Raw genomic sequence first — 13,573 nt, 5'->3', positions numbered from 1 at the left:
GTATTTCAACTACAGGAACACTAATGACCAACATCCGAAAATCCCAACATCTGAAAATCCCACCCACTAATCAGAATTATCAACCACCCCTTCATCGATTTGCCAGCCCCATCAAACATCTCATCGTGATGAAACTTTGGCTCCCTCCTAGGAATCTGCTTAATTCTGCAAATCCTAACAGGCTTATTCCTAGCTATACATTACACATCAGACATGATAACTGCTTTCTCATCTGTTACCCACATGCTGAGATGTGAATTACGGATGAATCATCTGCTATCTCCACGCCAATGGAGCATCCATATTCTTAATCTGCCTTTTTATTCACGTAGGACAAAGCCTTTACTATGGTTCCTACACCTTCCTAGAAACATGAAACATGGGAATCATTCTACTCTTTACAGTAATAGCCACTGCATTCATGGGTTACATCCTACCATGAGGCCAAATATCCTTCTGAGGAGCAAAGTCATCACCAACCTCCTATCGGCCATCCCTTACACTGGCACCAACCTCGTCGAATGAATCTGAGGTGGGTTCTCCATAGACAAAGCCACCCTCACCTGATTCTTCACCTCCACTTCATCCTACCATTCATTATTACAGCCCTGGTAATTGTACATTACTATTTCTCCACGAAACAGGATCCAGCAACCCATCAGGAATCTCATGCGACATAGAAAAAATTCCATTCTATCCCTACTACACAATTAAAGACATCCTAGCATTCCTGCTCCTGATTCTATTTTTACTCACCCCAGTCCTGTTCTCGCCTGAGCTCCAAGGAGACCCAGGCAATTACACCCTAGATAATCCTCTCAGCACTCTCCCACGTATCAAGCCAGAATGATATTTCCTATTCGCTTACGCCATCCTGCATTCCATCCCCAACAAACTGGGCGGCATACTAGCCCTAATCTTTCCCATCCTAATTCTAGCAATTCGCACGTCAAAACAACGAAGCACAGAGTTCATTCATAGATTTGTGATTTGTTTTGCTATTTTATGATGGAGCATGGGTAGTAGAACAGTTAGAAGTGGGCTTGCAGCACTTTTGCTGAGTGCTGCAGCTCACTGGGGGGAAAAGAAAGGAGTCTTTTGACTTGATTCTCACAGACGCATTCCAGGAGGAACATTGTCGGTCCTCATCAGAGCTGAGTGGGCCTCTAGAACTCTCTGAGAGCACCAAACCATTATGGATTGAAAATACCTGCCCTCTGACAGAAAGAGCCTAAAATGCATCTTCTAAGCCTATTTCACATAATTTTAAGAGTTGTCACTTAAGTTTCCATCCCTAGCACAGAAGTCGACAAGCTTTCTGTGAAGTACCAGACAGTATATGTTTTAGACTTTGTGGGCCCTAAGGTCTCTGTTGCAAGTACTCAGCTCTTCCTTTGCCCCGTGAAAGCAGTCAGACAGTACACAAACGAATGGGTGTCGCTGTGTTTCAATAAGATTTTATTTATAAAAACTGAGGACTGGATTTGACCCACCGATTGTGGTTGGCCAACCTCTGGAACGATTAAATGCATTCCCCTCTGTTTATCTTTGTCTCGTTCTCACTGCGTTCATGGGCTTGACATGTTACACTTGTGCCATCAGTAAGAGAATCAGGTTCTCAGGTGCTAGAGAAGGGCTGTCCCTGAGTGTGTACCTCATAAATTGGCTGATGGGACTAGTGAGGCCATAATGTCCTGTCTCACAAGCCCATCTCTTTCTTTTGTTATCACTTCTGCTCCCCTTCTCAGGAACCTGAAGTCCTGTGCTATGGTGGTTGTTTTTTTAAGTGAACTTTTGAGTATAACATACATAAGAAATACGTATAAATCATAAGTGTTACAACTGGATGTATTTTTGTAGCGTTGTTTTGAGAGTCTTTGTTTGGATGAGTTGGCCAGTTAAGAAAAGTGGCACAGCATGAAGTGATGTAAGCCAGTAGTTTTAATATAAAGAAGTCAGTATTACAGGAATATGTCCTCTAACTATATGAATTGGGAATAATTCATTTAGCTGTTTCAAGTTAAGGGCCTTCTTATAATTGGTAGCTAAGATTTCCTGGTGCGGAGAGAGGGTTGAATATTCAGGAGCCCAGATTCTGTTATAGGAGTTGGTAAGCGTTGTGTCCAAGGAATTATAGAAGATTCAAATTTTATGTATTTGAATTATTTGATGAGTTTCAATGTATGTTTTGTCAGTCTTAATTTTTTTCTCATTAGAATCCAGTTAGGACTAGTACTTCAAATCTTTCATTCAGCTTTGGTGCTCGCTTATCTCAATACAATACGTCTAATTTTATGTAAGTATAGAGAAGCAAGTTTTGGATTTGAAATCAGAACACTTGGTTTTATGTTCCAAATTTATCTCTTAAATGTTAGGAAAGTGATTTAACCTCTTTGGTCCCTCATCTGTCTTTCTTACCTTGTGGGTTGTTTAAAGAATTGGACAGGACAAATGTTGAGGAACTCCTGTTGGTAGACTTTACAGCTCTCTGTGCACGTAGTAGGCAAGCAGTGGCAGTTCTGTGACTTTCTAACTTGACCTAAGTTTACCCCTACACCCTACAGCACTTACCTTCCAACCCTCTTGGCTGCTTGGCCGTGTTAAATGACTGGTTTCTGTTCTGTCAGGAACAGCCTCAGTTCAGTTGGTGGTAGTTGTCTGGTGAACCAGGAGTAATGAAGATTTCGTTCATTCACACATTCAGCACTCATTTATTAGGCACCTACCATGTGCTAGGCAGTCTTCTATGAACTAGGATTTCAGCATTGAGCAAAAATCAGTCCGTCTTCTACCCTCGTGGAGCGTATGATCCTGAGGGTGAGACAGGCATTAATTTTAAAAAATACATATAAAATTGTACCTGTAATAAACCCTAGGACTTACAAGTATTTGATGCTGTGATTGAGGAGTTTAATCTAGGCAGAGAGGTTTAAAAAAACAAAAGGCCTTCCTGAGAAAATTAAGGGAGAAGGAAAGAATATTCCAGGAAATGGGAACAATATGTGCAAAGACCCTGGATGGAAGCAGTATATGGTCCCTAGGAGGGATTAAAAGGGTACTGGGGCTAGAGAGTGGAGTGAGGATGACAGTGGTGGAGGGCATGAGGTGCAAGGCCCCATAGGCCACATGAAGGAGGCTTTTCTTCAGAGTGGAAAATTACTCAAGTGGTTTGAGGTGAGAATTTGAAATAAGCAAATTTAATCCTCAAGTAAATATTAGGGTACTGTTCTTAAAACTAGTCTTGTTTATTTTTAAGAATTTTGAATAAAGGTTATTATTGCGACTCAAATTTATTATAGCATTTTTGTTAAGAGAGAGGATTGTTTTGAGACTGTGCTTGCATTCTTGAATTGGTAGGTGTTTTGGGCTTGTCCACAAACAGGTTCTATCCATCACTAAAGGTTAAAGGTTTTTATAATGATAGAAGTAGACAGAGTAGATCAGGACTCTAACTTTTCTACCATTGACCCTGGAGACTAATTGCGTAAAAATGTCCCAGGGTCTAGTTGAGTTTTAGATCTTGAAAGTAAAGTTTAATAATGACCAAGCTTTCAGTTAATTATAGAAAATTATTCTTTTCAAAGCACACTGTTTCCTGTATTAATTTCTTTAATCTTCACTTTGAACTCTAAAACAATATTTAAAGTTTTATTGCCAACTCAGTTATAATTTGAGTGCAGAGGGAAACTCAGTGTGGCTTTATGGAATATATTTTAAAATAAACAGATTGCATTATTAATTTTGAGGTTAAGGCTGAACTCTGTTTCTCATCCCTTACAAAAGGAATCAAAGACATTGGTTTGGGAGATCAAGTCACATGTTAATAAAACACAAATATTCCGTCAAGTAATACTTTGAAGGAGAGAGTATAGTTTATTTCTTCTCCAGGATGCCTTTCAATAAATAAATAACGAGGGGCAGTAGAGCATAGTAGTAAAGAGTGCAGACTCGGGTTCAGCCTTTTCGGCTGAACCATCTCAGACCTGCAAGCTCTCTGTGTCTCAGTTTCTGTATCTTACAAATGGGGCAGAACACACTGTTAGTGTCACCCTCATAAGGATCTGTTAACTCACAGTGCCTGGTACCTGCTAAGCCTTCAGTGTTCCTTCTTACTATCATCATCATGAAATAGTTCTTCCGGGTCCCACAGTGACTGTTGACATTTTGTGGTGTAGTCATAGCTCACACAATGATATTCTTCTTTTTTTAAAGGAGAAATTGTTGTAAATGAAGTCAATTTTGTGAGAAAATGCATTGCAACGGACACAAGTCAGTACGATTTGTGGGGAAAGCTGGTATGCAGTAACTTCAAAATTTCCTTTATTACAGATGACCCAATGCCATTACAGGTGAGTTTTATTAGTACACTGTTTAATTATATCAAGGCTTTGGTGCTAAGTGTTACATATTATTACATAAAGCACAGGTGTGGAAAAATTATAATAAAATTATTAAGAAATGATTAATATAGTATTGGAAGGTATTACAATAAAATTCAAAATAAAGTTTCAGGAGAATATTGGGACTTGAGGGGTAGAATTAGTAAGATTAAGTCACCTGGCTTTGTTTACCTTCCGTGATCTTTGCTTATTTCCTTTCAATAAGAGAGTAATTGTTTCCTTTCTTCCAAATCCTTTAACCTGCTTGTCAAAACAAATATAGCCTTTTTTATCAATCATAAAGAGAAAAACTTAATTATTTACCAAATACTCTTATAAATGCTACACATTTTACAGTATTTTTAACCAATTAGTTTTTTCCCAAAAAAATCAAATTTTAGTTTCAAATTTCAAATTTCTAGTACAGTTGGAATAGAGAAAATATTGATAAAGTTTTTCTTTAATAACCCTCTTGCTATTTTATGTTCTTAGTGGAAAACAATAGTTCCATATAATTTTGATTTTTACAAGTCCTGGCATTCATTTGATTAACTTAAAAATCCTGAACTTTTCCTCGGTTCTTATTTTCTATTTTGATTTGTAAAGTGTTATACACTTTTACCTCCTAGGTCTTTCTTTATAATAGTAATTGTTCTCTGATTAAATATTTGAATATTAACTGTTAACTTTTGATTGAAATGTCGTCTAACTATGGTAAGTACATTTCATATAGTCATTCATTAATTTCCCAAAATACTTACTGTATATTTGTCTATTTCTTGCAGCCTTCTGTAGGTACATGTAGACTAAATATAAGGCATTTACAGATGCCCAGATGTGGAAACACTAGCATATTTGGCTGGGTTTTTCATTTTGTTTTTAGCTTCATTTTGCTCTCTGGCTCAAGACTTCACTGTAAGTGAGACACATATACCTGGAATAGCTTAAACCTAATACCACAAATAGGAAAAATAAACCAGTGCCCTACTGACAGCAGGTTAATAGGGTCAACTCTGTCCTTAGTTTGAAAATGAGTATAAAGTGTTAACAGGTTAAAAAAAAAAAGAAAGAGCTATAGTTTGCCTAAATATTTTTATTTCTAGTAGACTTTTGCTCTAAAAAGAATTATATTCTGCTCCAAAATCTCCACTGTGAAATCAGGCCATGATTTTACCCATTAAAATCTGATGACCTAGGAATTGAGCCCCTTTTCCTTTGTTGTTTTAGGGACAGTTTAACAGAACTAGATATGTAAATGTTTGCCTATGCAGTGATTGATAATATTATATATAAGGATATGATTATGATGTTGTAATATACAGTTTAACCTAATTTCTTTTTTTTTTCTCCTGAGGAAGATTTTCCCTGAGGTAAAATCTATTGCTGATTGTCTTCTTTTTACTTAAGGAAGATTTGCCCTGAGCTAACATCTGTGCCAGTCTTCCTCTCTTTTGTATGTGGGTCACTGCCAGAACATGGCTGCTGATGAGTGGTGTAGGTCTGCACCCAGGAAGTGAACCCAGGCTGCCAAAGCAGAGCGCACTAAACTTTACCACTAGGCCACAGGGCTAGTCCCCTAATCTCATATTTAACAATGTGGGGAAGAAAGGTGGTGAGTCCGTGAACACAGCACGTATTTCCTTCTCCTCTTGCTTTATGACAAATAAAGTATGTTCTGAGATACGATATCCTTAGAATTGTCATAGCTGCACAGGCAAAAGCTTTTGTTCTTTCCAGAGATAGTCATCAGAGTTTCTTGTCACATCTAAAAGTAAGGCTCGTATTACTATGGTGAGGTTATTGGGAAAAGAATTAACAGGAACATTATTTTTTGTTTCAGAAATTCCATTACAGAAACCTTCTTCTTGGTGAACATGATGTCCCTTTAACGTGTATTGAGCAGATAGTCACAGGTATGTGTTATCCTTTACTAGGTCTATAAAAGCTCATTCTATTCTGGAGGTATTGCCTGAAGTATCTTGGGGTGGAATTTTATTTCTCTAGGTTTTTTCCCCTTTTTTGAGTCCCAGGAACATTAATGAAAGAAAGAGAAGTCAAGAAATTATTTTAAAATGGAGATTTAGAATGGTTAGCTTTATATTTTCTAGTATTTGTCTTCTTTTTAATTAAAATTTTAACCATTAAATGTATGTAGATGGTGCTGGGTTTTGTGGAAAGAATCATTTAAAATATCTTCAGAAGCAAAGTTAAAATGGATCCCCTAAAGTTCTAGGAGTTATAGACAAATATGAAAGATTCCAGAGAAGCAGTGTGTGCAAGTGGCTGGTAACCTTCCAATTATTTTTGGTAAGAATCTATTAAAGTGTACTAAAAAGTGAGTACCAAGAAAGAATTTTTACACATTTTCTTTTTTCTTTTTTAGTAAATGACCACAAGAGGAAGCAGAAAGTACTAGGCCCCAACCAGAAACTGAAATTTAATCCAACAGAGTTAATTATTTACTGTAAAGATTTCAGAATTGTCAGATTTCGCTTTGATGAATCAGGTCCTGAAAGTGCCAAAAAGGTAATGCTGTTAAGTCTTATGAAGTTCTGGGTTTTATACTCTAAGTACAGTTTCAGTGCTCTGTGGAAGTTCTCTTAATTGCTCAGATTTTTTTTTTAGGGGAAGTTAATCAGATATCTCCTTAATAAAGTCAAAGCCAAGAATGTTAAGAGAATTAGTTCCTTGGACTAGTTTACGGCTGCTTTAAAGTATTTTATATAATTTTTTTATCATCTCCTAAAATAACAAAAAGCTATCATGGAGAGATTAGTAAATCTTTTATATTAAGACCATTACCGACTGGTTTCTTTCTTGGTTAAAAAGATTGAAAAGATGAAGATGTATTGTAATCAAGATTTGGTAAGACTTTTAATTTAGTACCTCAGAACTTTATCAGCAAACTAAAAGCTAGACTTAGCTTATATAGGGTTAGGTAAATATATAGTTATGGGAGGGCCCTAATCATTATTAGTGCTTTAAAGAAATCTTAATTAATTTGAGTGATACTGCATAGCCAAAAGCTAGGGACTTTTTAATTGGTTTGTTTTTCGCCTGCCTTCTGGGGAATGTTTAGTGCCTACTCGTGGAGTAAGATTCAAGCGCAGAAATCCCTGCTTTTTGGATTCCACGTTTTGGCTTTGGCAGAAGAGTAAGGCTGGTGGATCTGATGCCTCCCAGGTCCAGTGTGTGGTGCAGCAAATGCAGAGAAAAATAACAGAATTTCCAGGGAAAGCCTGCTTCTGTATATTAGGAATAGAAGAATAGTGTCATAGTGAAATAGGAAGTTGCTTTCTCTCAGAAATGAGGCAACTTTTTGCACCACCAAAAAATGGGTGTATTTGTTTTCCATGGTCAGTAGGCTTACTGCAGTAAATGTTCTGTTGATATCAAAATGAGGCTGTCGGAAAAATCTTAAGGCACCTATCTTCGTATACTTTGGTGGGCCAGTGGATTTATTTTTAGAACTAGAATCAATGGTTTCTTCACAGGAAGGCAAGCATGAGATGAATATCTGAAAACCCATGACTACTGGGGCTAGATTATCTAGCAGAGTTTTGGTAGGTTCTATGGCTAAAAGTTTTCAAATAGAGTCTGTGTAACCATCTTTCATCATGCTGCATTATTGCAAATTCAACTAGATGACTTTTAAGGCCCCTTTCAGCTGTTCAGTTCTGCAGTTTGTAATTTTGGCATTTTACTAATTTGAGATTCCTATTCTTATATAGAAGGACTTTAGAATTAATTAGGTAGTAGACTATACCTAAAATATTTTAGCCAAGTTAGTTTCTTGAATTTAAGTATATACTTGTAATTTAATCACTCAAAGTATCAAGAATTTGCTTATGAAAACCTTAATTTCAGGATATATAACATCTCAACAATAGGGACATCACAGAACTTAGGGAGATTGGGTTAGGACAGGATAGTTTTTAAGCAAGAAAGATCCAGTGGCTTAATATTACTCAGAAACTTAAGTCTCTTCCACTCTCTACTGTATTTTTCAGATGACACTATTTCAATAATTGGAAATCGTAATAATTTGCCTTAGTTCTTGAGCCATCTAGAATACTTGTTGGTCATTTTTGATGTGTGATGCAGTGTGCTAAATTTAGTTGAGAAGATAAAGCATGAGCAAATGAAAATTAGATAACAATACAAAGTAGCAGTATAAAAGATGTTCCGCATAAATAGTTGCCAAATGAATGAAACGGATAATAAGTGCTCTGGAAATTCAGGATATCTTTGTGCTGCTGGTAAGTGATAAAGGGGTCTGCACAAAACAGCCTCGTCCCGACTTCTTATGCCCCTTCCCAAGACCAACTTTCTGGCAAAAATCCTTTCCCCACTGTCTTAAATATATAAAGCATGTTACCTTGGGCCCAAAAGTACTCTGAATTTTGTACAGTCATAGGAGGGGAAACGCAGGGAAGAAAAGTAGAGACAATAAGAATATTACTTATATTCAGAAAATTTTTTCCCTGATCTACATCTTTTCAAACACAGAGGGTTAAGTCATGTGTGGCTGCTAAAGCTTAATGGTTTCAAGAGTTAAAAGTTCTAGCATACTCTTTTATTTCAAGTGAAAGTTTTCATCTAAAATTAGGTAACTGTTGGGAAGTTACAGCTTGATTTTACCTCCTGGAAACTTTGAATGCTGTTTTCTCTGGAAATACTTTGATTTTATAAGTTGTTTTAAAATGACCAGATGCATATTCAGAGTTCTCTGGTAGGTAAAATTAGTTTTGAAATACTGGAAGCGTTTCTTTTCTGTTTGAAATAGGAAATCTCGAAATGCTAAGTTTTTCACATTTTTTTAAATGTTGCTCTGAAATCTTTTGGTAGTCTAGTGGAGTTGCCTAAATTGTGTTAGGAGAAAATTAGATGAATTTGTGCTACTGCATTTATTAGCATTCATCTCTTTTAATCTTGTGCTGTCACGAGTAAATAAGGATATTTGGGAAAGGTCCGTATAAAGAAAAAAGGAATTTGATAGTGTAAAATTGGACATGTAGCCTTAAAACAACTTTGAGTCACAATTTCCTTTTGAAGAACCTTTGCTCGAAACTGAGGGGCAAAAAAAAAATAAAAAATACTGTTTTTAATGACTTACCGCTTATAAAAAGGTGTGTGTGTGCGTGTGTGTGTGTATATATGTATTTTTTTTTTTAAGATGGTAAGTGAAATATATGCCCTTTGTCTCCACTGTATTTTCAAATTAGTTGGTTGTGAACCATTTGTTCAGGCATACTTTCTAGAAGTGAAAATTCAACTCATCTATTTAAAGAACAAGTTGGCCTTTCCTGAATTATCATTTTTGCCTTGAATCTGAAACTTACTCCTTGATGGCTTTCAGACCACAAAAGTATAGGAAACCATTTTTGTTTGCCAGTGTGCTAGATAGAACTTGATGAGGTTTCTCCGGTGTTGTGCCCCTTGCTGGTCTTAGTGGAGAAACAACCAACTGTGTGTACTTCTGCCTTCTGTCCAGACAAGAGTATCAGTCTTGGTACAAACATCACTTCAAAAGGAGTTTACTGTTTTCCTCCAGTAAAGTGTTTACCTTAATTTGATGTCTTTAACCAAGATTTTCTTCATTTCCTATGATAGCCAGGAAACGAACTATTTCGGAGGCAATTTTTAAAGACGTAGTGTTTTTCTAAAAATGTTTAATGCTTAGGAAGTACCTTACAAAATTATAATAATTTTACATGAAAATGAGACCTACTCTTTTAAGTCTTTCAAACTCTTAATGATGGAAGCTAGGAATGCGGACAGGCTTTTTTCATAGTGTGCACATAAAAGCTCAAGGCAGAGGACTCCCAGCTGTCTTTCACTTCTCAAGAAGTCCTGCAGTAACAACATGAAGGTAATCCAGATAACACAAGCTGTATGTGCCTTTGTCTGGGTTCCCTTACTCAGGTTATCTGAAATAAGTCACACACGCTTGTAATTACGCTGCTGAACAACAGCTTTAGTTCATGTGCCCGGTTCCCTCCAAAATCAGCCATTGTCCACGTGATTAAACTGACTTTTAGTTCCACAATATTTTTAGTATTCTTCTTTAAAAGTAGATGCTATTAGACCTACTCTTTTGTTTCCTAACCTTTTTAAATATGATGTGTGCTATTTTTAAGGGCTTTTTAGAATTGAGGTATATTGAGTGTTGCCTAGGAGATAGGCTTCGTTTGTTTTGTGGCCATAGGAAAACCTATTTCGTAATCAATGATCTCTGAATTTCTTTTGTGTGAACAAGGCCTGCTTTCTAAATGTCTTAGAGAAAGTGGATAGCCTAGTATTATTGGCTTGGAGCATTTTCCTTACCATGTTAGCAGCTAATTTTTTCAACTAGTATTTTTAGTGCAGCTGCTATTAAGCACAAAGCACCTTCAGGGAACTACTAAAGAGATGGCAAAAATGCACAGGTCTTCAGGTCTTTACTCAGATCTGTGCAGAGAGGTCTTTCCTTGTTTCCTTCTCTAAATGATTAACCTACTCTTTCATCTCTCACTGTAGCACTTTATGTCCTCTTCCCTGTGGGAGTTTTTTCTCCTTTAGCACTGATGATGATCTAACTCACTATAGTTTTTCTTGTTATCTCGCTTAGTGTCTGTCTTCTCATCAGAATGTTAGCTTACTGAGGACAGGGCTTTGTGTCTGTTCTGTTCACTGCTGCATCCCCAGGGCATAGGATATGGTGGATGCTCAGTAAGTATCTGTTGAATGAATGAGGGATGGGGCATCTACCCTTGAGAAATTAAACTTAATCGCGGAAGTAAAACAAAGAACCTGTGTCCCACTTTTTATCCACATTCATAACGTTATGTGAATAGCTTGAAAGTACAGCTACATAAACACAGTTAACTAAAGATACACTTTATATTGAATCTGTTGTTATTCTGAGAGAACAGAAGGGTTTCTGCAATTGATACTGTGAAATTGGCTCAGTCTAGGAAGACTTATGAAGAGATTAGAATAGAACAGAGATCACAATTTCAGAGAAAGCGTGATTGGCTGAGCAGTGGAGAAGGATTTCCTGAGCAGAATGTGGCAGAGGAGATGGCTGGGACTAAGTCAGGCAGAATATGTGCAAACGTGTTTTTCTCTGACCAGAGACTACTGAGGGAATATTAGGAAGATAAGGGATGCCTGGTAGAGGAGAACCAGTTTTGTGAAGACTCAAGAATAAGATTTAGTTTCTTATGCAGATATCTGGGAATCAGCAAATTACCAGAGAGCAAGGTTTGTTGGTCAAAATTTCATCTTTAGAAGAGAATTCTTAAGTGTTGTGGATTTTTTTTTTTAGAATGTAGAGAAGCCCACAGAGATGCCATGAGTATGACTTAAGGATGTGGCTGTGGTAGTGCAGAGAAATGGGACAAAAATGGAAAATAATCTTGAGAAAAGTATAACTAAGCTATAAACTGAATATGATGCCTGGAGGAGTAGGAAGTAATAGGGTGTTTTGAAGGTGCAGATTTCAGTAGTTTTACTGCTGGAGAAGTGCTTTAAGGAAGACTGAACAGATCAGCGATGGGAATGTAGATCACTGTCTCCTACGTTTGGTAAGTGGGACTCTCATCTAGCTCTCCTATAGGCAGTGAGAAAATCAAGATATTATATAGGTTTCAGGAAGCTTTCTTTGTTGTTGGTTTTAGTCAAAACTAAAACTAATGATGGACTCTTCTTAGTTGTATATTTTAATTTACTAAGATAGGAAACACTTATTCTGTAGAAGATTTTTAAAATATATTTTAGACAAGAAGCTGACACATGCTTACCAGTTAATAGAATTTACGTCAGTTCACCCCAAACACCACTAGTTTGACATGGACTAACAATTAACTAAACTTTTCTTGTTTACTCACTGTTGTGTGTATGTTGTTCTGGCTTAATGCTTTTTCTTCTAAATGATATTTAATCTTTTTAAGTAAGATCTACTGTTCTCTCCTGTGTGTGTCTTAAATTTCTTCTTTCTTCTTGGTTGATTTAAGAGTGTTTTCTCCCACAGAGAAACTCCCATAGTTCAGGGCTTTGGAAGCATAAGGCACCATCCTTCGTTCTATCTAATAGCAATTGAGAATAATAACCGTATTTCCATGTATGGAGCTCCTCCAGAAGCCAGGCATGTGTTAAGATTATTAATCCTTACTACAGCTGTAGGTATTATCTTCATTTTACAGATGCTCAAACTGAGGCTCAGAGAAATGAATTGACTTCACACAAATTACATGAAAAGTGCTTGGTAGAGCCAGGATGCAAGCCCTGATCTCTTTGTTTCAAAAGCCCATGCTTTTTCCACCACAGGCATAGTCTCAAACCATTTTACTTAAACACGATTTTTTTGATGTACCTCTGAGCCACCCATGTACTTTTCGATTTCTTGCTAATTTTTATCTTTTGTGTTTGTAACTTTAAGTTTAGATTTTTTTAATCCATGATGTAGGAACATTAAAATTTCATACCTTACATTATTCCTTCCGAATTGCTAGTGTTAAATCGTATTAGTCCCCCAAAAATCAAACTTTTTTTTCTTTGTTTTAGGAGTGGATATGGCACTGCCGTTTTGGAGAATGTTTCATTAGTTTTCACGTTTCGTTTATTTGAATAAAATTACTTTCCTGTTAAAATTCAACTCAGCAAACACTTATTGAATACTTATCATGTACTCACTAAAGATTAAACAGTTTGGGGGCACAACAGTGAATGAAATACCTGGCCTTAAGGAGCTCTTTTACATTCTAGGGCAACAGAAGAACATGTGAATGAGTATCCATAATCACTGCCCCACAATAATGCTCCCAGTAATGAAGGCCTTGCTGTACATTTCATTTAACTAAGTGTGTTAAAATCAAATTCTAAATGTAGAATTTTTCCTAGGTATGCCTTGCAATAGCTCATTATTCCCAGCCAACAGACCTCCAGCTACTCTTTGCATTTGAATATGTTGGGAAAAAATACCACAATTCAGGTAAATATGAAAATATTAAATATTGTGACTAACTTTACATTGTGTAAATTTTCTTTGTATGTTTATCAGAAGCCTCCAAGTACGTAACCTTTAACAATTGTAGAATTATTAGCTTCATAACTGTTAAGAGAAGTAAGCACTATATACTAAAAGAGACAATATTTGTCAGATTATTTCTTAAAAAGTGACCAAGAGGAACCTTTAAGCAGCTGTAAATATA

At 36.5% G+C, this 13,573-nt stretch overlaps 1 protein-coding gene across 2 annotated transcripts in view; it reads left to right on the top strand.

The window, feature by feature from the left end:
* The window catches only part of MTMR10 (myotubularin related protein 10), a 49,185-nt gene that overhangs the window by 9,404 nt on the left and 26,208 nt on the right, over positions 1–13,573 (top strand). For both annotated transcript variants that reach the window (XM_001917085.5, XM_023651647.2), the window contains 4 exons: positions 4,213–4,349; positions 6,220–6,292; positions 6,763–6,905; positions 13,263–13,353. In XM_001917085.5, coding sequence (XP_001917120.1) covers positions 4,213–4,349; positions 6,220–6,292; positions 6,763–6,905; positions 13,263–13,353 — 444 coding nt within the window. The remainder of the gene's footprint in view (positions 1–4,212; positions 4,350–6,219; positions 6,293–6,762; positions 6,906–13,262; positions 13,354–13,573) is intronic.

This window comes from Equus caballus, chromosome 1, assembly GCF_041296265.1.
Source record: "Equus caballus isolate H_3958 breed thoroughbred chromosome 1, TB-T2T, whole genome shotgun sequence".
In the NCBI taxonomy this organism is placed as follows: Eukaryota; Metazoa; Chordata; class Mammalia; order Perissodactyla; family Equidae; genus Equus; species Equus caballus.
The sequence above is the reverse complement of the archived record's forward strand: the minus strand, read 5'-3'. Positions and strand labels throughout refer to the sequence as shown.